Source organism: Triticum dicoccoides, chromosome 1B (assembly GCF_002162155.2).
Source record: "Triticum dicoccoides isolate Atlit2015 ecotype Zavitan chromosome 1B, WEW_v2.0, whole genome shotgun sequence".
NCBI lineage: Eukaryota > Viridiplantae > Streptophyta > Magnoliopsida > Poales > Poaceae > Triticum > Triticum dicoccoides.
In genome coordinates this window covers 68,110,120-68,133,145 of record NC_041381.1, presented here as the reverse complement: position 1 = coordinate 68,133,145, position 23,026 = coordinate 68,110,120, and the positions used below count along the sequence as shown (strand labels likewise).

Below are 23,026 nucleotides of genomic sequence, written 5' to 3'. Positions count from 1 at the left end.
TGTAGATGCATCTCCCTTGACTCGTTGCTTAGATGAACTCATAGATGGATCTTGGTGAAACCGTAGGAAAAATTTTAATTTTCTGCAATGTTCCCCAATAGTGGTATCAGAGCTAGGTCTATGCGTAGTTCTCTATTACATGAGTAGAACACAATTTTGTTGTGGGCGTAGATCTTGTCAACTTGCTTGCCGCTACTATTCTTATCTTGCTTCAGCGGTATTGTGGGATGAAGCGGCCCGGACCAACCTTACACGTACGCTTACGTGAGACCGGTTCCACCGACTGACATGCACTAGTTGCATAAGGTGGCTGGCGGGTGTCTGTCTCTCCCACTTTAGTTGGAGCAGATTCGATGAAAAGGGTCCTTATGAAGGGTAAATAGAAGTTGACAAAATCACGTTGTGGTTATTCGTAGGTAAGAAAACGTTCTTGCTAGAACCCAATTGCAGCTACGTAAAAGATGCAACAACAATTAGAGGACGTCTAACTTGTTTTTGCAGCAATTCTGATGTGATGTGATATGGCCAGAAGTTGTGATGAATGATGAATGATATATTGTGATGTATGAGATCATGTTCTTGTAATAGGAATCACGACTTGCATGTCGATGAGTATGACAACCGGCAGGAGCCATAGGAGTTGTCTTTATTTTTTGTATGACCTGCGTGTCATTGAAGAATGCCATGTAAATTACTTTACTTTATTGCTAAACGCGTTAGCCATAGAAGTAGAAGTAGTCGTTGGCGTGACAACTTCATGAAGACACAATGATGGAGATCATGGTGTCATGCCGGTGACGAAGATGATCATGGAGCCCCGAAGATGGAGATCAAAGGAGCTATATGATATTGGCCATATCATGTCACTACTATATAATTGCATGTGATGTTTATTATGTTTTATGCATCTTGTTTACTTAGAACGGCGGTAGTAAATAAGATGATCCCTTATAATAATTTCAAGAAAGTGTTCCCCCTAACTGTGCACCGTTGCTAAAGTTCGTCGTTTCGAAGCACCACATGATGATCGGGTGTGATAGATCCTTACGTTCACATACAACGGATGTAAGACAGATTTACACATGCAGAACACTTAGGGTTAACTTGACGAGCCTAGCATGTACAGACATGGCCTCGGAACACAGAGACCGAAAGGTCGAACACGAGTCGTATGGAAGATACGATCAACATGGAGATGTTCACCGACGATGACTAGTCCGTCTCACGTGATGATCGGACACGGCCTAGTCGACTCGGATCGTGTAACACTTAGATGACTAGAGGGATGTCTAATCTGAGTGGGAGTTCATTATAATAATTTGATAAGATGAACTTAATTATCATGAACTTAGTCTAAAACCTTTGCAAATATGTCTTGTAGATCAAATGGCCGCCGCTCATGTCAACATGAACTTCAACGCGTTCCTAGAGAAAACCAAGCTGAAAGATGATGGCAGCAACTATACGGACTGGGTCCGGAACCTAAGGATCATCCTCATAGCTGCCAGGAAACAATATGTCCTAGAAGGACCGCTAGGTGATGCACCCGTCCCAGAGAACCAAGACATTATGAATGCTTGGCAGTCTCGCGCTGATGATTACTCCCTCGTTGAGTGCGGCATGCTTTACAGCTTAGAACCGGGGCTCCAAAAGCGTTTTGAGCAACACGGAGCATATGAGATGTTCGAGGAGCTGAAACTAGTTTTCCAAGCTCATGCCCGGGTCGAGAGATATGAAGTCTCCGACAAGTTCTATAGTTGTAAGATGGAGGAAAATAGTTCTGTTAGTGAGCATATACTCAAAATGTCTGGGTTGCACAACCGCCTGTCCTAGCTGGACATTAACCTCCCGGATGAGGCGGTCATTGACAGAATCCTTCAGTCGCTCCCACCAAGCTACAAGAGCTTTGTGATGAACTACAATATGCAGCGGATGGTGAAGACCATTCCTGAAGTATTTTCAATGTTGAAGTCAGCAGAGGTTGAAATCAAGAAAGAACATCAAGTGTTGATGGTCAATAAGACCACTAAGTTCAAGAAGGGCAAGGGTAAGAAGAACTTCAAGAAGGACGGCAAAGATGTTGCCACGCACGGTAAGCCAGTTGCCGGGAAGAAGTCAAAGAATGGACCCAAGCCTGAAACTGAGTGCTTTTATTGCAAGGGGAAGGATCACTGGAAGCGGAACTGCCCCAAATACTTAGCAGACAAGAAGGCCGGCAACACTAAAGGTATATTTGATATACATGTAATTTATGTGTACCTTACCAGTACTCGTAGTAACTCCTGGGTATTTGATACCGGTGCCGTTGCTCACATTTGTAACTCACAGCAGGAGCTGCGGAATAAGCGGAGACTGGCGAAGGATGAAGTGACGATGCGCGTCGGGAATGGTTCCAAGGTCGATGTGATCGCCGTCGGCACGCTACCTCTACATTTACCTACGGGATTAGTTTTAAACCTCAATAATTGTTATTTAGTGCCAAGTTTGAGCATGAACATTGTATCTGGATCTTGTTTAATATGAGATGGCTACTCATTTAAATCCGAGAATAATGGTTGTTCTATTTATATGAGAGATATGTTTTATGGTCATGCCCCGATGGTCAATGGTTTATTCTTAATGAATCTCGAACGTAATGTTACACATATTCATAGCGTGAATACCAAAAGATGTAAAGTTGATAACGATAGTCCCACATACTTGTGGCACTGCCGCCTTGGTCACATTGGTGTCATGCGCATGAAGAAGCTCCATGCTGATGGACTTTTAGAGTCTCTCGATTATGAATCATTTGACACATGCATACCATGCCTCATGGGCAAAATGACCAAGACCCCGTTCTCCGGAACAATGGAGTGAGCAACCAACTTGTTGGAAATCATACATACCGATGTGTGCGGTCCAATGAGCGTTGAGGCTCGCGGAGGATATCATTATGTTCTCACTCTCACTGATGACTTGAGTAGATATGGGTATGTCTACTTGATGAAACACAAGTCTGAGACCTTTGAAAAGTTCAAGGAATTTCAGAATGAAGTAGAGAATCAACGTAACCAAAAGATAAAATTCTTACGATCGGATCGTGGAGGAGAATATTTAAGTCACGAATTTGGTACACACTTAAGAAAATGTGGAATCGTCTCACAACTCACGCCGCCTGGAACACCTCAGCGTAACGGTGTGTCCGAACATCGTAATCGCACTCTATTGGATATGGTGCGATCAATGATGTCTCTTACCAATTTACCGCTATCATTTTGGGGATACGCTCTAGAGACAGCTACATTCACTTTAAATAGGGCACCATCTAAATCCGTTGAGACGACACCATATGAATTATGGTTTGGGAAGAAACCTAAGCTGTCATTTCTAAAAGTTTGGGGATGCGATGCTTATGTCAAGAAACTTCAACCTGAAAAGCTCGAACCCAAGTCGGAAAAATACGTCTTCATAGGATACCCTAAAGAAACCATTGGGTATACCTTCTACTTAAGATCCGAGGGCAAGATCTTTGTTGCCAAGAACAGATCCTTTCTGGAAAAAGAGTTTCTCTCGAAAGAAGTAAGTGGGAGGAAAGTAGAACTCGATGAAGTACTACCTCTTGAACGGGATAGTAGTGCAGCTCAGGAAAATGTTCATGTGATGCCTACACCAACTGAAGAGGGAAATAATGATGATGATCAAGGTACTTCGGATCAAGTTGCTACTGAACTTTGTAGGTCCACAAGGACACGTTCTGCACCAGAGTGGTACGGCAACCCTGTCCTGGAAATCATGTTGTTGGACAACGGTGAACCTTCGAACTATGAAGAAGCAATGGCGGGCCCAGATTCCAACAAATGGCTAGAAGCCATGAAATCCGAGATAGAATCCATGTATGAAAGCAAATTATGGACTTTGACTGACTTGCCCGATGATCGGCGAGCGATAGAAAACAAATGGATCTTTAAGAAGAAGACGGACGCGGATGGAAATGTCACCATCTATAAAGCTCGACTTGTCGCTAAGGGTTATCGGCAAGTTCAGGGGATTGACTACGATGAGACTTTCTCTCCCGTAGCGAAGCTTAAGTCCGTCCGAATCATGTTAGCAATTGCCGCATACTATGATTATGAGATATGGCAGATGGACGTCAAAAAACGGCATTCCTTAACGGGCATCTTAAGGAAGAACTGTATATGATGCAGCCGGAGGGTTTTGTCGATCCTAAGAATGCTAACAAAGTGTGCAAGCTCCAGCGATCCATTTATGGGCTGGTGCAAGCATCTCGAAGTTGGAACATTCGTTTTGATGAGATGATCAAAGCGTTTGGGTTTATGCAGACTTACGGAGAAGCCTGCGTTTACAAGAAAGTGAGTGGGAGCTCTGTAGCATTTCTCATATTATATGTAGATGACATACTTTTGATGGGAAATGATATAGAACTTTTGGACAACATTAAGGCCTACTTGAATAAGTGTTTTTCAATGAAGGACCTTGGAGAAGCTGCTTATATATTAGGCATCAAGATCTATAGAGATAGATCGAGACGCCTCATAGGTCTTTCACAAAGCACATACCTTGATAAGATTTTGAAGAAGTTCAAAATGGATCAGTCCAAGAAGGGGTTCTTGCCTGTATTGCAAGGTGTGAGATTGAGCTCGGCTCAATGCCCAACCACGGCAAAAGATAAAAAAGAGATGAGTGTCATCCCCTATGCTTCAGCCATAGGATCTATTATGTATGACATGCTGTGTACCAGACCCGATGTAAACCTTGCCATAATTTTGGTAGGAAGGTACCAAAGTAATCCCGGCAAGGAACACTGGACAGCGGTCAAGAATATCCTAAAGTACCTGAAAAGGACGAAGGACATGTTTCTCGTTTATGGAGGTGACAAAGAGCTCGTCGTAAAGGGTTACGTCGACGCTAGCTTGAACACAGATCTGGATGACTCTAAGTCACAAACCGGATACGTGTATATGTTGAATGGTGGAGCAGTAAGCTGGTGCAGCTGCAAATAGAGCATCGTGGCGGGATCTACATGTGAAGCGGAGTACATGGCAGCCTCGGAGGCAGCGCATGAAGCAATTTGGGTGAAGGAGTTCATCACCGACCTAGGAGTCATACCCAATGCGTCGGGGCCGATCAAACTCTTCTGTGACAACACTGGAGCTATTGCCCTTGCCAAGGAGCCCAGGTTTCACAAGAAGACCAGGCACATCAAGCGTCGTTTCAACTCCATCCGTGAAAATGTTCAAGATGGAGACATAGATATTTGCAAAGTACATACGGATCTGAATGTCGTAGATCCGTTGACTAAACCTCTCTCGTGAGCAAAACATGATCAACACCACAACTCTATGGGTGTTAGATTCATCACAATGTAACTAGATTATTGACTCTAGTGCAAGTGGGAGACTGTTGGAAATATTCCCTAGAGGCAATAATAAAAGGGTTATTATTATATTTCCTTATTCATGATAATTGTCTTTTATTCATGCTATAACTGTATTATCCGGAAATCGTAATACACGTGTGAATACATAGACCATAACATGTCCCTAGTGAGCCTCTAGTTGACTAGCTCGTTGGTCAACAGATAGTCATGGTTTCCTGACTATGGACATTAGATGTCATTGACAACGGGATCACATCATTAGGAGAATGATGTGATGGACAAGACCCAATCCTAAGCATAGCACAAGATCGTGTAGTTTGTTTTGCTAGAGCTTTTTCAATGTCAAGTATCTCTTCCTTAGATCATGAGATTGTGTAACTCCCGGATACCGTAAGAGTGCTTTGGGTGTACCAAACGTCACAACGTAACTGGGTGACTATAAAGGTGCACTACAGGTATCTCCAAAAGTGTCTGTTGGGTTGACACGGATCAAGACTGGGATTTGTCACTCCGTATGATGGAGAGGTATCTCTGGGCCCACTCGGTAATGCATCATCATAATGAGCTCAAAGTGACCAAGTGTTTGGTTACGGGATCATGCATTACGGTACGAGTAAAGTGACTTGCCGGTAACGAGACTGGACGAGGTATTGGGATACCGACGATCGAGTCTCGGGCATGTAACGTACCGATTGACAAAGGGAATTGTATACGGGGTTGTTCGAATCCTCGACATCGTGGTTCATCCGATGAGATCATCAAGGAGCATGTGGGAACCAACATGGGTATCCAGATCCCGCTGTTGGTTATTGCCCGAGAGCCGTCTCGGTCATGTCTACGTGTCTCCCGAACCCGTAGGGTCTACACACTTAAGGTTCGGTGACGCTAGGGTTGTATGAATATGAGTATGCAGTATACCGAATGTTGTTCGGAGTCCCGGATGAGATCCCGGACGTCACGAGGAGTTCCGGAATGGTCCGGAGGTGAAGAATTATATATAGGAAGTGATATTTCGGCCATCGGGAAAGTTTCGGGGTCACCCGGTATTGTACCGGGACCACCGAAAGGGTCCCGGGGGTCCACCGGGTGGGCCACCCATCCCGGAGGGCCCCAAGGGCTGAAGTGGGGAGGGGAACCAGCCCATAGTGGGCTGGTGCGCCCCCCTTGGCCCACCCCCTGCGCCTAGGGTTGAAACCCTAGGGTGGTGGGGCGCCCCACTTGCCTTGGGGGGTACTCCACCCCCCTTGGCCGCCTCCCCCCTTGCGAGATTGGATCTCCCAGGGCCGGCGCCCCCCCCCTGGGGGCCTATATAAAGGGAGGGGGAGGGGGCAGCCACACCCTGAAGTTCTGGCGCCTCCCTCCCCTGCTACACCTCTTCCTCCTCCGTCACGTGCTTGGCGAAGCCCTGCCGGAGTGCTGCTGTTCCACCACCACCACGCCGTTGTGCTGTTGCTGGATCCATCATCATCAACCTCTCCTTCCCCCTTGCTGGATCAAGGAGGAGACGTCATCCGCTCCGTACGTGTGTTGAACGCGGAGGTGCCGTCCGTTCGGCGCTAGGATCTCCGGTGATAGGATCACGACGAGAACGACTACTTCAACCTGTTCTTTTGAACGCTTCCACTCGTGATCTACAAAGTGGTATGTAAATGCATCTCCCTTGACTCGTTGCTTAGATGAACTCATAGATGGATCTTGGTGAAACCGTAGGAAAAATTTTAATTTTCTGCAACGTTCCCCAACAGGGGGGCGCCCCCTCCTTTGCTCCTTCTCCCTCCTTTCCACTAAGGGCCCAATAAGGCCCATATACCTCCCGGGGGGTTCCGATAACCTCCCGGAGATCCGGTATTGTCCCAATCTCACCCGGAACTTTTCCTGTGTCCAAATATAGTCGTCCAATATATCGATCTTTATGTCTCGGCCATTTCGAGACTCCTCGTCATGTCCGTGATCACATCCGGGACTCCGAACAACCTTCGGTACATCAAAACTCATAAACTCATAATAAAACTGACAACAAAACCTTAAGCGTGCGGACCCTACGGGTTCGAGAACTATGTAGACATGAACTAGATCTGTTTCCGGTCAATAACCAATAGCGGAACCTGGATGCTCATATTGGCTCCTACATATTCTACGAAGATATTTATCGGTCAAACCGCATAACAACATACATTGTTCCCTTTGTCATCGGTATGTTACTTGCCCGAGATTCGATCGTCGGTATCTCAATACCTAGTTCAATCTCGTTACCGGCAAGTCTCTTTACTCGTAATGTAATGCATGATTCCATAACTAACTCTTTAGCTATATTGCTTGCAAGGCTTATAGTGATGTGCATTACCGAGAGGGCCCAGAGATACCTCTCCGACAATCAGAGTGACAAAACTTAATCTCGAAATACACCAACTCAACATGTACCTTTGGAGACACCTGTAGAGCTCCTTTATAATCACCCAGTTAAGTTGTGACGTATGGTAGCACACAAAGTGTTCTTTTGGTAGACGGGAGTTGCATAATCTCATAGTTGTAGGAATTTGTATAAGTCATGAAGAAAGCAATAGCAACATACTAAACGATCAAGTGCTAAGCTAACAGAATGGGTCAAGTCAATCACATCATTCTCTAATGATGTGATCTCGTTAATCAAATGACAACACATGTCTATGGTTAGGAAACATAACCATCTTTGATTAATGAGCTAGTCAAGTAGAGGCATACTAGTGACATTAAGTTTGTCTATGTATTCACACATGCATCGTGTTTCCGGTTAATACAATTCTAGCATGAATAATAAACATTTTTCATGATATGAGGAAATAAATAATAACTTTATTATTGCCTCTAGGGCATATTTCCTTCACAAGGGAGGCCCTACTGACGGTGCCCACGCTTGTCGAGCCACCACGTCGCCGTGCACTAACTGAATTGTTCTGGCTAGAGCTGCCATTACGACGACTTGGTTCTGCTCGAGAAGGTGCACTCGCCATCCTAGGTAAATGCCTGCTCAAGCGCACCAATTTGCAGCCTTACATGAAAATTCTCTTTCTCCTTATGCCTAGCAAACATGGTAGCCAGCTCTTCATCATTACTAACTATCACGCATTTCTTTTACCCATTGTAGTATTTGTATTCCACTTCATCAAGCAAATCCCAAGGATATTGGCTACAAATTACCTCCCCAAATTGTCTGAAACTCCAATTACAAGCCATTGGCAATAGATAATCGAAACCTCCTTGAAATTTCTTTTTATTCTTTCCATTCAACATGTACCGATCCCTTCTAATGTGCACCAAGAAAGCAAACCGCACCTCCATCCTAACCGACGAAAAACAGAGACGCAATCAGCACACCATTAGCTAAACTAACCGGGCAAACCAACTCGAATCGACTGTTGAAATGCACAACTAAGCTCAATCTAAACAGGAGGCATGACTTACCCCTCGGGAACCCAGTCCTGGACGCGGCGGATCTCCGGCCCGATGCCTGCCTTGCCAAATACTCCGGGGTCGCCGCCGCTCGCCATGACGCCCTGGGGTTCACCCTCGTACTTCCTCTGTGTGCACCAGCCCCCCACCTATCAGCGCTCTGGCCGGGTGCATGGAAGGAGGCTATGCCGCGGGTCGAGCAGGTGGCGGGCGCCCCACCCGTGGCGTCGCAGGAAGGTGGCAGGCAAAGCAGGTAGCAGTGGAGTAGGACGGCCGGGGCCGCGGCAGCGCAACTGGTGGCGGCGCACGTGGTGGCGACAACGCAGGTGGCGGCGGCGACGCAGGACGGCCGGCCGGCGTACGGGACAGAAACAGAGTGGCCCGGTTAGAACCCTAGGATTGCTTTGGGGATGTTGTTGCGCGGTCCCACATGTAAGCTCTAGACCCACGTCCACGCGGTCCCACGTGTAAGCTCCGGACCCTCTACCACTAACGGCAATAGACGGAATGAACCCAAAACTGCCCGTTTGGCCTCGTAAAAGTAGTTGCGCACCTGAGGGCAAAACTGAGCACATGAACACCATTAAGGGCAAAAGGATAATTAACCCCATTTGTAATGGTTTGCTTGAGTCATTGATGGAAGGAGAGATACGTACGTTTTTAATTGTTTGCATGTGATGGGAATTCACGTTGAACTATTTGTCGCGACAATAACCAGACCAATTCTATTTATCTTCATAGAATCTCAGAGCACCCTACCCTCGTGACAATTTTTCTTTCGAAACACAGGTTCATTCAAAAAGCTTAGGGACATGGAAATCTAAAGAAAAACAAGAGCATGAACAGATTTAGTGAGCATGTCCGCCGGCCGTGTGGCAGGCCGGCAGCTGTCGTGGCTCATGCAGCAGGAGATTCAGAAGGAATCGTAGCGGACAAAGATTGGGTCAAAAGTGCAGGTTAGGGCCAAAAGGAAAAGATCAATCAGCCATCTAATTGCCATTAGTCTTAGCTAATCAGCCTATAAGGCGAAAAATACCTTTCAATGGTTTTTCAGGCAGGGGCGGCTGTATGCATGGGGGCAGTCCTCATAATAATATGTTTGATGGCATCATCGCTAGCTCCATCTGTTGAGACAAGAGAGCTAGTACAAGTATGAACATGACTTGTTCAAACCATGAATATACAACTATGATTAGTTGGCCGTTGCAGGCCTGCCACTGCCAGGAACACGGTTTCCTCGTTACTCAGGTGGGAATTGGTGAAGACCATTTCCTTGATATCCACATGCGCCCCAACATAACAGACACATATGCCCTTCCAAGTCCCTTTCCATATATATACTGGTCTCCTTCAACCCTTCGAAGCATCACAAGTTCACAACTCACTAGAACTAGTCTGCACAGCTCTTTTGTCTACTCGACAGAAGACACTTGATCTGGTGAGAATTAACGTTCGCATCCAAATGGCCTCAGGGTTCATCCTCCTTGCCCTTTTGGCTTTGTCAGCTTCTAGTGCTCTTGCCTCCGACCCAGGCCAGCTCCAGGATTTCTGCATCGCTGACAGGACATCCCAAGGTACATATATGCATTCCTCCGCTGGAACGTTCGAGCTACTTATTTGTGCCTGCCAATATGTAGTTGTTAACTGTTCAAAATCTTGATATGTATGTGCAGTTTTCGTCAATGGATTTGCATGCAAAGACCCAAAGACTGCCTTGGTAGAAGATTTCTTTTTCTCTGGCCTTCACATAGCCGGGAACACGAGCAACAAGCAAGGTTCCGCAGTTACCGCAGTTAATGTGGCGCAAATTGCTGGGTTGAACACTTTGGGCATCTCCCTAGCTCGTGTCGATTATGCACCCTATGGTCAAAACCCACCACATATCCACCCCCGTGCAACCGAGATCCTGACCGTGCTGGAAGGCTCGCTCTATGTTGGTTTCATCACCTCGAACCCTGAAAACAAGTTGTTCTCAAAAGTTCTTAACAAAGGGGATGTGTTTGTGTTTCCACAAGGGATGATTCACTTTCAGCTCAACTACGGAACCAACAAGGCGATAGCCATTGCAGCGCTGAGCAGCAAAAATCCTGGAGTGATCACCATAGCCAGTACAGTGTTTGGATCGAATCCATCCATCTCAGGTGATATACTTGCCAAAGCCTTCCAGGTGGACAAGAAGATGGTCGACCATATTCAAGCTCAGTTCTAGGAATACGCCACATGATTTGTTTATTTGATTCATTAATTTTTTATTTGATTGAAGATTGTAATACATGTTTCTTTTCAATGTAATACCATTTTATGGTTACGCTAATTCGGCTTTTATGGAAGAAAAACAATCATGTTCTCAGTTGTTTCAATTATTATTTTCTTTGTCGTCTCCGGTTGCAAAGGTGAACTATTACATGGTTATTGGTTGACCCCATTGCAATCCTCCAAGTTTCATTATAGTTGCATGTTTCCTCAAGTCACTTTGTAAATTTAAAAGAGAAATGATTGTGGGTTCATTATATGATCAAACATTTTATCTAACCAACTAATAATCATCATAATGAGTTTATGACAAGGCATGGACAATGCCTAGCAGGAGCGGAGCTTCGTTAGGGCAGAACTTGGCCATAGCCCGCCGAGATTTTTTGTGATTTTAATAAAACTTATGCTTCGGAGGTCAGTTAACTAAGCAAAGCTAATTTCGCTACTCGATTGATCCAACACGTCCAAGCCAGTCGCAGGAGGCAACGTTGCAGCAAGCAGCGGCCAGCTGGTGACCTAGGCAATTGCTTGATTTTTTTTCATGCAACTGTTATTTACATTCTACAAATTGCGCCAGGGAGCCAAGTTTTTGTGTTTTCTTTGAGCTGGCCTTCCCAGTTTTTTCTTCGAATCTCCGCCACCGATTGCCTAGTGTTCACCATGGTTCATTTCAAAACTTATCCATACCATTTCTGATTGTATCATCCCATCCAATAATTGTCTTTAAAACCATTTTTAAAAATCAAACCAAAGATGGCTAATTGTGGCTAATTAATTAAAAAAAAGTGTGGCTAATTAACCAAGCCCATCCTTGATCTATATCTACTTGAATAATGCTATAATGGGTAGAGATTGTATACTAAATAGTTGATCTCTTAACATGTTAAAATGTCACCTCAACATGTAACCATTCATGGGAAAAATGTCAACCATTTCTAATATACTATGCTATTTATATTCTTATTTTTTTACAACTATACAATAATCATTTTTAAATAAATTATGTGTTTCATCTAGTTTTAGTTACCATATAATTAATTCAAAAATTCATGTTTCATAAAACAAAATTATATGGAATATACTGCAACCAACTTCTACAGCAATGCATGAGGTATCATCTAGTCCTACACTCTTCCCTCGCCCAACACTAACGCAAAGCCCGTCTGGTGGGAAACTGCCTTCAGCCCTGGGACGCTATGTATAAGAGGCTATCCAGAAATGCATTCCAAAATTGTGAGGGGAGCACATGGTCACTTCATTTTTAACGAGGGTCCCTTGAGGTATACCTTGATTTCTGCATAGAGCCAAGTACGGTATCGAGGTGTGCTATTGGGATGTTTCCCTGTCGATACTTGGGGCTGCCACTCAGCTTGCGGAAGCTGACCGCGTCACAACTCGAGGATCTGGTGAGGCAGGTGGCCAACAAACTGCCCTCGTGGAGAGGAGTGGCCCTGCCACGGAGCAGCCGGCTTGTGCTTGTTCGATCGGTACTCTGCGCCATACCAATCTACGCCATGCTCGCTCTCCAGCTCCCTCCGAAAACAATCAAGGTGATCAACAAGATATTTAGGGGCTTCCTTTGGGCAGGCTGGGGAGAGGCCAACGGCAGCCAGTGTAGGGTGGCTTGGAGATCGGTTTGTGCGCCGTGGTGGTCCGGCGGACTTGGGATCCCAGATTTGCATTGGATGAATCTTGCACTGCAAGCTGGGTGGCCATGGCTCCAGAGAACGGAAGATTCGAGACCTTGGAAAGGGCTGGATATTAGGGTACCGGCAGAGGCGAAGCGGATATTCCAAGCTGCTATGACAACGTGCCCGGAAACGAAGGAATGGCTATTTCACATGCTTGAAACGCTACCACATGAAGAATTTACGAAGATCATCATTACTTTGTGGGTAATTTGGAGCGCAAGACGGAAAGCAATCCACGAATCGATCTTCCAGAGCCCGGAGGCAATTCATGGTTTCATCATGAGATATCTAGCAGACCTGGACATCATCACCGACGCTTCGCAGAAGCAAGGTACAACTATGCCACGGTCAGTGCAGGTGCCAAAGTGGATCCCACCAATGGAAGGTTTGGTTAAAATTAATGTAGATGGAGGAATAGCCAAGAACAGTTGCAAGGGTGCGGCGGCCGCCGTGTACCGAGACGCCCAAGGAGTTTACCTTGGCTCGTCCACACGCATCGTTGACATTTGTGATTACCCCGGAACGCTTGAAGCAATGGCACGTTTGGAGGCTCTTTCCCTCACAGCCGATCTGAACCTCCGAAGGCTTATTATTGCTTGCGACGCGAAAGAGGTAGTTAAACAGATTAATGGAGGAAGTAAAGCTATCTACAGCCAGATTCTACATGAGATCAACATCCGTCGTCAGGAGTTCGAAGAGGTCCGGATTATCCATGAATGCAGAATGTCCAATATGGAGCCTCACAATTTTGTAAAAAGCATTGTATCATTAGCCCATGGTCGATATAACTGGCTGTTGCAGCCGAATGACACTACAATTGTATTATCAGGCAATAAAGAGACCATTATTTCCCTAAAAAAAAGCTAGTACCGACAACGCGAGACACTATGCTGATATAGCCTAGAAATCCAAGGCCCCCTTGAAATGTTGATTCTTCATTTGTATGACTTCTGATCGCCTGGCCTAGACGAGGCCTCCCACACCAGTCGGCATGCCCCTTCTGTGATCAAGGCGACGAGACGATAAACCACATTCTCCTTGCCTGCGTGCTAGCAAGATCAGTATGGTTTGCCGTGCTCTCGGCCTTGGGCAAACCAGAGTGGGCGCCTTCCCCGGATGCCCAGCTTGTCGTGTGGTGCACCTCATGCACGACATCGAATCCACGACGAAGAGACATGAACACACTCCTAGCTTTTTGCTTGTGGGAGCTACGGAAGCACAGGAACGTGGTTGTGTTTGATGGGGCCTACCCCTCGGCTGCTTCAGTTGTATCTTGAATTGAGACCGAGGGTAGAGTGTGGAAGCTAGCAGGAATGTTCAAGGACGATCGCTCGAACTTCCTGGCTATGCTTGGTGGGTGGAATAGGGCGAGTAGTTGACTGTTATGTATGGTCTTTGTTGGCCGAATGGTGGAGTAGTGTTGTAACTACGTGTAAAACTCTTTCGGGCGGACGGGGCTCTTTTCCCCACCTCTCTCTTTAATGCATGATATGCACACTCGTGCATATTCTAGAAAAGAAGTATGGTATCGAGGTACGTAGATCTGCCGGTGTTCTCACACATTGTAACCTACTCTAATGCAGGCCTCCCTAAACGCATTCCATAAGAAGGTAATAATTTGGTCAGTCTTGTTAGGCAAGGTTGCCACGACACTTAAGGTCAGCCTTTAATCGTCCCAGGCGAGAGACTGTGAACAGACTGATCAGGCTTTCTAGGTATCTTTCTAGTGTGTTGCTTCGAAGTGCTAGTTGAAGAAAGAAAGAAAGAAGTTTGGACGAAGATGCAGCAGAGTGGTGCATACAAGATAGAAAGCTTTCCACTGGAACGCGTCCGGCCGTGCTGGCCTGCTCCTGCACGGAGGCATTTTCTATTACAGCTGTGTTTACAAGTTAGCCCTTTAATAATGTGTTTAAGCCTTTACCTTGATGGCAGGAACTCCAAGTTCCATCTGGTTCAAGTGTGGAGCCAAGACACAAGACAAGAGAGCCACTACAAGTACGAATACGACTTGTTCAAACCATGGATGCAGAGAAATTAAAATACTGATTGGGATCTATTAGTTGGCCGTCACTGGAAGGCCGGTCAGGAACACGCTTTAGACTTGGAATTAGACAGCTAGTGAAGACCATTTCCTTCTTATCCAAAGGCGCCCCAACAAAACAAACACAAAAGATTTTCCTCCATGTCCCCATATATACCGGTCTCCTTCAACCCTTAGAAGTATCACAGTGCAGCACGAGCACAATCACTTCTTCTCTACCTGATCAAACACACTTGATTTAGCGAGAATATACGTTCGCAAACAAATGGCTTCAAAGTTCTTCCTCCTTTCCCTTTTGGCTTTGTCAGCTTCTCGTGCTCTTGCCTCTGACCCGGGCCAGCTTCAGGATTTCTGCGTCGCTGACAGGACATCTCAAGGTATGTATAATTACACATGCATACGTGCAGTGAAATATGCCTAGTTACTTATTAGTGCCAAACTGCCAATGCATAGCTGTTAACTGTTCGAAATTCATATATGTATACCTGCAGTTTTTGTCAATGGATTCGCATGCAAAGACCCAAAGACCGCGGTGGTAGAGGACTTCTACTTCTCTGGCCTCCACATGGCCGGGAACACGAGCAACAAGCAAGGCTCCATTGTGACTGCAGTTAACGTGGCACAGATTGCTGGGCTGAACACTTTGGGTGTCTCATTGGCTCGTGTTGATTATGCACCCTATGGTCAAAACCCACCGCACCTTCACCCTCGTGCAACCGAGATCCTGACAGTGTTGGAGGGCTCACTCTATGTTGGTTTCGTGACTTCTAACCCCGGGAACAAGTTGTTCTCAAAAGTTTTGAACAAAGGGGACGTTTTTGTGTTTCCGCAAGGGCTGATTCACTTTCAATTCAACATTGGAAACAACGAAGCGATAGCCATTGCAGCGCTGAGCAGTAAGAACCCTGGTGTGATCACCATAGCCAATGCGGTTTTTGGATCCAAGCAAACCATCTCAGATGATATCCTGGCCAAAGCCTTCCAGGTGGACAAGAACATCGTAGAGCATATCCAAGCTCAATTCTAGATTGACATACATCTGGTGGTTTGATTCAGTTCTTCCTTATCTAAACATTTGTTTTGTGTGTTTCTTTACGATATCTTTCTATTTTGTATGGTTATGTTAATTGAGATTACAGAAGAAAAGGAACAATATTATGTGGATTATGTACAACGTGCGGACAAGGCAAAGAGATCTAGTGGTGACTAGACTTCACGTGCATGCACACGGACAATTCAGCTCTCAAGTATATCTGTATATGGTCACACTAATTGCTGAAGTGCTGATCAACAAGAAAAGCAGAGAGACTGATCATTGGTCTCTGCAAAGATGTAAGCTAATAAATAACAAAAACGCTATTGTGCTGTTGTATGCTTGGAGAGTATGACCAATCGAACGTTTTTCATGACAGTTTATGTTGTCACGAAGATAGGAAATTTCTTCAGCAAGCACGGCAAATCCTGATAGAAAAATGAATTGGAAAGTTTTTCCACGATTGCTAAAGAAAACTGTCATCCTTGGACAACATAAATTGCCGTGGAAAGCATTCGATTTGTCACATGGTTATCAAAATCCAAGAACGAGTCAATAAATAAAAAGGCAGGAACCAGGCGCTGTTTCTAGTGCCTCGCTCATAATTCATGTTCCGATTAATGTGGAAATTCAACCCATGGACGAAAAGAATATGCATTTCAGACATAGCACCATGCGCAGTGCCTGAATAGCTGGCGTCATGGCGGCATCGATGGCAGAGAGGCCTCGCAAAGTCGGTGTTGGGGTCTAACCCTAGCTAGTTCGAACTAGTTTTCGGGGACGGAGGTAGACGAAACAAGGAAACGCGAAGATGTATTTCTGGCAACGAACCACGGCCCCGAACACCCTTTTTTCTCTTTATATATATAGCTGGACAAACCAAATCGTATCTGGACTCCTAACCACCTACGTATAACAACCTGGACGCACTAGCAAACCAAATCACAGCCGGCTCTTTAGCACACGGGACGCAGCGCCCAAGCTTCAATTTCCTACGTACGCACGTACGAGCGCCTAACGACCCGCTCGCCTACGCCTTTCTCTACTACGCGTTCCGACGCGTCCAGCCGCGACTGCTGCTAAACGACTACGACTCAATCATGAGCACAGACTCGACACGCACCCAACGCACGCACACACGCACGCTTGCCATGGCGTCCGGCACGACCAACACGCATGCGCACACTGGTCACCACCACCGCCGTGTCTTGTTCCTAACAATCTCCCCCTAAGACACGACCTACAGTAAGGTCGGCTCGTGGTCAATGTCGGCGAGGAGCACCTTCTCCTTCTTCGGCTGCCGGCAATCGCGAGAGAAGTGGCCACGAACGCCACAGTTGTAGACTTTCCCGCGCCGCCGTCTCGTGCCCGAAGCCACGCTGCTCGCACCGTTGTCGTGGTCGAGGCTGCTGCCGCGCTGACGTTGCCGTGCCTCCCACTGGGCCGTTGTGCGCCGACGTAAGCGTTCGTCGAATGCCTTGAGCCTGCTCAACGCCTCCTCGAACGCCATCGTCTCCACATTGCAGAACTGCTCGATCCCAGCCACCGCGGCATACAACCGATCGGGCACCGCGTCGAGCAGTTTTTTTCACCATGGCGGCGTCGCCGAGCGTCGAGCCCAGGCCAGCATACCTTGCTGCCATGCCGCCGATCTTGCCGGCGTACGCGTCCAGCGCCTCCCCCTCCTCCATGCGCAGGTTGTCAAACTCGCCACGGAGAGTGGAGAGTCGCGCCGCCTGGACCCGATCGGCGCCGACGAACCTCGTCTTCAAGCTGGCCCACACCTCAGCCGTCGTCTTCTTCGTCGATACCTGCATCAACAGGTCTTCGGAGAGCGCACCGAACAGCACCGTCCTCGCCGTCTTGTTCTTCCCTGCGTCGACCGCCGCGCCGCTCGCCGGCGACACCGCTTCTCAGAGGTTCTGGGCATCGAGGATGGCTTCGGCCTTGATCGCCCACACCGTGTAGTTGTCCAGTGTGAGCATCGGCATCGGCATCGACACCGTGCTACCCCTGCGCCGTGCGGGACGATCGCCATGGCCACGAGCACAGGAACAAACGAGGCTCCGTATACCAATTGTTGAGGTCTAACCCTAGCTTGCTTGAACTAGTTTTCGGGGACGGAGGTAGACGAAGCAAGGAAACGCGAAGATGTATTTCTGGCAACGAACCACGGCCCCGAACGCCCTCTTTTCTCTTTATATATATAGCTGGACAAAATCGTATCTGGACTCCTAACCACCTACGTATAACAACTTGGACTCACTAACAAACCAAATCACAGCCGGCACTTTAGCACACGGGACGCAGCGCCCAAGCTTCTGTTTGCTACGCACGCACGTACGAGCGCCCAACGACCCGCTCGCCTACGCCTTTCTCTACTACGCGTTCCGACTCGTCCAACTGCGACTGCTGCTAACTGACTACGACTCAACCATGAGCACGGGCTCGACACGCACATACGCACGCTCGCCATGGCGTCCGGCACTACCAACACGCACATACACACTGGTCACCACCACCGTCGTGTCTTATTCCTAACAGTCGGTGCATTAATTAGTTACTGCTCTGAAGACGGATTCGTGGAAGATGGTGGCAACGACACATGAAAGTGTGTCGGACTGGTATGTGCCCCAAACCCAGTATGTGGCTTGATTGGGGTCTCCGGCTTTAGATGTTAGGCTTGGTGCGATGTCGGTGTGGATAGGAGTAGCGATAGTTGTTGCTAAGATGGTGGCTTCAGACTACTTAATGTATTACTTTGTAAGGTCTGCAAATAATTAATAAAATGGTTGCATGCATTGTTCAGATGCAGAGGCCGGGGGCAATTCTTATTTTCAAAAAAAAAACATGCTAACAAGGCAAAGAGATCTCATGGCGACCAGACTCCACGTGCACGGGCACGGTTAGTTCAGTGATTCATGATATGATCAAGCTGACTGTTGATCAACAAGAAAAGCAGAGAGAATAATCATTGGTCTCTGCAAAGTTGCAAGCTAATAAAGAATCAATAAATAGCAAGACCCGTTTCTAGTGTCTCATAATTCCTTAATGTGGAAATTCAACCATTGGAAGAAAAGATTTTGCATTTCAAACCAAGGTTTTGGTTACAGAATGAGGCAATTTTACCCAGGAGGACGGGTAAACGTGGTTACCACGGTTACTGGGAATACCGAGAATATTTCGAACAAATTTTATAGTTGAATTTTGAATTCAATTGAATGAATGAACGAACATTCGAACCAGAGACCTGTCAAAACAGGAACTAGGTTGCTACGAACACGTCAGAATCGACTCTCATGGCATTAATTAGATCGTACGCACTTTATTACAAATGGAGCGTTTAAATTCAAAAATTTCAAAAAAATGATATTTTTTGCTCGGTATGAGGATTTATCGATGGGCGCGGAAATATGCGGTAACCATGGAAAATCTTGAAATTTCGACCGGTAACCAAAACCTTGTTTCAAACATACCGCCATGCTGGCAGTGCCTGAATATGGCAATAGTACAAAGGATGAACTGAAGTCGCCTTGTTTTTGTGTGAAACTGACCGATCAGGCTCCACCTTCAGCATCGTTCATTGCCCTGCCGCGGAGCCTGGCGGAGACGGCGGTGGCGCAGATGGAGAGGACCATGCCTACGAGGAGGAACACGACGGGGACGATCGCCCTGTTGTAGTAATTGATGAGAGCCTGCTCCTCTTGCTGCCTGCCTTCCCATTTGCTCGCCCGGACGTAGCGCAGAACGTCGTTGGTCGCACCGAACCCGGCGCCAACGCCGCTTGCCAGCACGATGCTGATCACCTGCGCGTCGTAGCGGCTATCATCATAAGCTTGGTGTGCTTAACCAAAGGGAATCGGGAGCTTTGCACGAGAAATTAAGGTAGCTAGCTAGCCAGAGCAGCAGCAACTTACGATGTCCGCGTGCATGCTGATGTCGAGGATCATGGCGCTGGGTATCGCCCTTTTGCTCTTGCACAGGAGGTACATGGCGACGGGTATCTGCAGCACGCTCCCCGCCGTCCCCACGACGGCCGACGCGACCACATACCTGTACGTGCGCCATGCCATGCCATTGCCACATCAGAAATCTTCCCGTCTCAGAGGTTAGCTACTAGTAGAATATACTGTGTGTATCAGTCGGAAACAGATTCATACGTGTAGCTCTGCAGCTTGTAGGTGCCCTGCGTATAGTCCCAGTGGATGTAGTTGGCGAGAACGAAGCGCACGGACATGAGCAGGACGGCCACCATGAGCAGGCGCGCCACGAGGCCGGCGGCGATCCACCCCGTCCGCCGTGACACAGCCATCTCTACTCTATCCTAACTGCTGTCGATCTAGCTCCTAGGTATACCTACGGTACTTGTAGCTTGGTTTGAGCCCGCCTTTTTAACCGGAAGACAGACGCGCCAACATAGAGACGGCCGCCGTCGGGGCGTGGTTTGTAGCTTGTCTTTATTTTAGCTCCGGGCATGCAACAACGCTGCCTATCCGCGCCACTTGTCATCGCAACGTCCGCCGACGCAAGCGCGAACCAATTTCACGGTCGAGGTCATCCCCGGTCGGCAGCTGGCGCAGACACCGCAAGGTCTGGCTCTCCACGTAGCTGCCAAAGAAAGGTACATGTATGTTGCTAGGAAGCTCTACAACGCGACCGGTGCTACACGTCCGGCGTTTTCTCCATCCAACACTGCTCAACTAGACTACTACCGGCCCACAGATCAAATCGCCACATCAACAAAAATAATTCGAGGCGCATAGTCGATATCGAGGACCAAACATGAGGCATGGTACCGATATATTTAGTGATAAGGTTTATTAACACGAACTCAAATGTTTAGGTTCTTTGTGGTGGAACCAGCTCATCAGGATTCAAGTCTTAGACGCATGTGGTGACCTCGTCAATCATAGTATTTCGAAGGTGCTTATAGGGATATGTATGTGTGTGTGCGCGTGCATGAGTGTATGTGCGTCTATGTGGGCATCTGTGATTCTACTATATGAAAAATAAATAATAAGGTTCATCAGCATGCTTAAATTCCTGAGTCATGACTACATGCGATCATTCTCATGTATTAAATTGACATAGTATCAGCGACCACAATCCCGTCGAGGCCATGACACAACATCTGCAACCATATGTCATGGTCGGTTCGGCCGTCCCGGTGTTGAACTATCTCATCATGATCTCTATCTAGCCTGCCAGCTTATGTGTAATCTATTTGGCTACCTCATGGTCCCTTCGTATAATTGCCCTGTGTTGCACTGCGTCCATACTCAAACACTTTACACTTCGCAAATTATAAGTTCAACTATAGCCTGACACACACCTTAGCAGAACATATCTGCGCCATCTTGAAGCCATCATGCGTGACCTCCACGTATCTTGGACCTGAGCCGTTAATCATGAGCTTCGATGTTACTTCCTTGACTTTACATGACTCCACGTGCATCTGCAGTTCATCTGTTTTCGTCATAGTTAGTGTCCTTAGAAAATTCAGTTCGTCTCTACTCTTGTTTTGTGTTCCCAAACTCCTGAAGTATCCACCGTCCAATACAATCACATGTTGATCATAGAGTCACCATATTCGGCAACACCCGTATGTATAATCACCCTGATAGCTTCTTCCTTGATATGCATGAAAGTGAACAACTGACATATTGGATGCCGCATATAAGATTTGTTTTTTACTCACCATCAACGCTATTGTTGAATGTATGTCTAAACTCCAAACAATTTTCAGTTGTTGTTTAGTCGACTTGAGTCAAATTCGCAGTTTGTCTAATCCTTTATTTAGATGGTCTTCTACATGCCCCACAACTATAACGCTCTACCTCCTTCATTTGTCACCCGTACTATGCCATGTGGACTTAACTCCATAGAATATAGGGTATGTACTCTGCAAGCTTCGGCATTCAGGCTTTTCATCATTTTTGCAGATTCTTCATGATCACCTCCCGTTCATTGCCCAGTACCGGTGTCCATTGCCCATTATCAACTATGAGTTTTTTTAAACTCATAAATAGATTTTCAAATGCGCAAAGATTTTTAAATTGCTAAACATTTTATGAACTTGTGCACATATTTTGAAATTTATGATTTTTTTTCCATACTCGTTAACATTTATTAAATTCACGACCATTTTTCAAATACGTAATAATTATTTTTTATTTTGTATGATTGTTTAAAAACATGATTATTTTTAAAATGCCGCTCCCGATGGATCTTTCAGCATGGCCCGAGATAGCCTGCTGTACTAGGCTGGAGAATTCACATAACGGGCGGCCCGGCCAGAGATGACATAATTGGCGGGCACGAGCTTGGCCCGTACAAGAAGGGCCCGAATTATGCAGTCGTGCTTGGCCCGTAGGGAGCAACTCACCTTTGACCGACCGGTCAAAATCAGGTCTCAAATTAATCCCCAAGGTAGCTTCAAAAAATATTTTAATCCCCAAGGCAAGGCTGGCGCCGCACAACTAAGCGGCTGGCCTTCACCCTCCAGCCGGCTTTGAGCCTCTCGCCGTCTCCACCACATACTCTCCTTCTCCCTGACCCCAGCCCCTCTGTTTTCTCTTCTTCTTCGTCACCATGCGCTGACGCCACACTCGCATACTCACCACAGCAAGGGAGGAAGAAGAGGACCGGCGCATCGGAAACATCGGGTGCTAGATGGCTCCTCGCCGGCCGGCGCTGCAAAAGGTTTAATATTGTGTATCTTTAAAATATTCACCATGTATTCGAAAATTTTAATCTTGTATTTGAAAAATGTTAAGAAAGCATTTCAAAAATGTAAAATATGTAAAGCAAAAATGTTGATCAAGTATTAAAAAAATTTAAGAATTTATTAACAAAATATCGTTGACATATACAAAAAATTTAGTATGAAAACCAAAAGAAACAAAGAACACCAAAAAAAGAAACAAAATAATCCAAACGACGTCCAGCGGCACACGACGTCCAGCGCCTTCGCTGTTCGAACGGAAACCACCCGACCACGACGACAGTCGTGGCTGAGCGGGCCGTCTGGCCCGAGGCTTGCTGGCCGACCCGGCCCAAGTCTCAGCATGGTCGTGGGCTCGTGGCATCATCGCAGCCCCACCACGATGAGCACATATATACGGCGCATGACCTCACACAATCCGTTACTCGGGGCTCGCGAGAGATAGAAAGAAAAGCGAGAGGGACACGACAGGGCC

At 46.7% G+C, this 23,026-nt stretch overlaps 2 protein-coding genes across 2 annotated transcripts; both read left to right on the top strand.

The window, feature by feature from the left end:
* Window positions 1-6,275: 6,275 nt before the first annotated feature.
* Window positions 6,276-11,018, top strand: LOC119301477 (putative germin-like protein 2-1). Its single transcript, XM_037578445.1, has 3 exons — window positions 6,276-6,285; window positions 10,282-10,383; window positions 10,483-11,018. Exons 1-3 carry the CDS (start codon window positions 6,276-6,278, stop codon window positions 11,016-11,018), a joined length of 648 nt encoding a protein of 215 aa, XP_037434342.1.
* Window positions 11,019-15,023: 4,005 nt separating this feature from the next.
* LOC119301466 (putative germin-like protein 2-1) lies at window positions 15,024-15,826 on the top strand. The gene is made up of 2 exons (XM_037578436.1): window positions 15,024-15,171; window positions 15,286-15,826. Exons 1-2 carry the CDS (start codon window positions 15,060-15,062, stop codon window positions 15,819-15,821), a joined length of 648 nt encoding a protein of 215 aa, XP_037434333.1. The 5' UTR covers window positions 15,024-15,059; the 3' UTR covers window positions 15,822-15,826.
* The last annotated feature ends 7,200 nt before the right edge of the window (window positions 15,827-23,026 follow it).

Excerpts from the sequence above, each read along its gene's own strand:
- LOC119301477 (XM_037578445.1), top strand. Across the intron at positions 10,384-10,482 it reads CGCTGACAGGACATCCCAAG|TTTTCGTCAATGGATTTGCA; the intron begins GTACATATATGC and ends ATGTATGTGCAG.
- LOC119301466 (XM_037578436.1), top strand. The coding sequence starts at position 15,060 with ATGGCTTCAAAGTTCTTCCTCCTTTCCCTTTTGGCTTTGTCAGCTTCT. Across the intron at positions 15,172-15,285 it reads CGCTGACAGGACATCTCAAG|TTTTTGTCAATGGATTCGCA; the intron begins GTATGTATAATT and ends GTATACCTGCAG.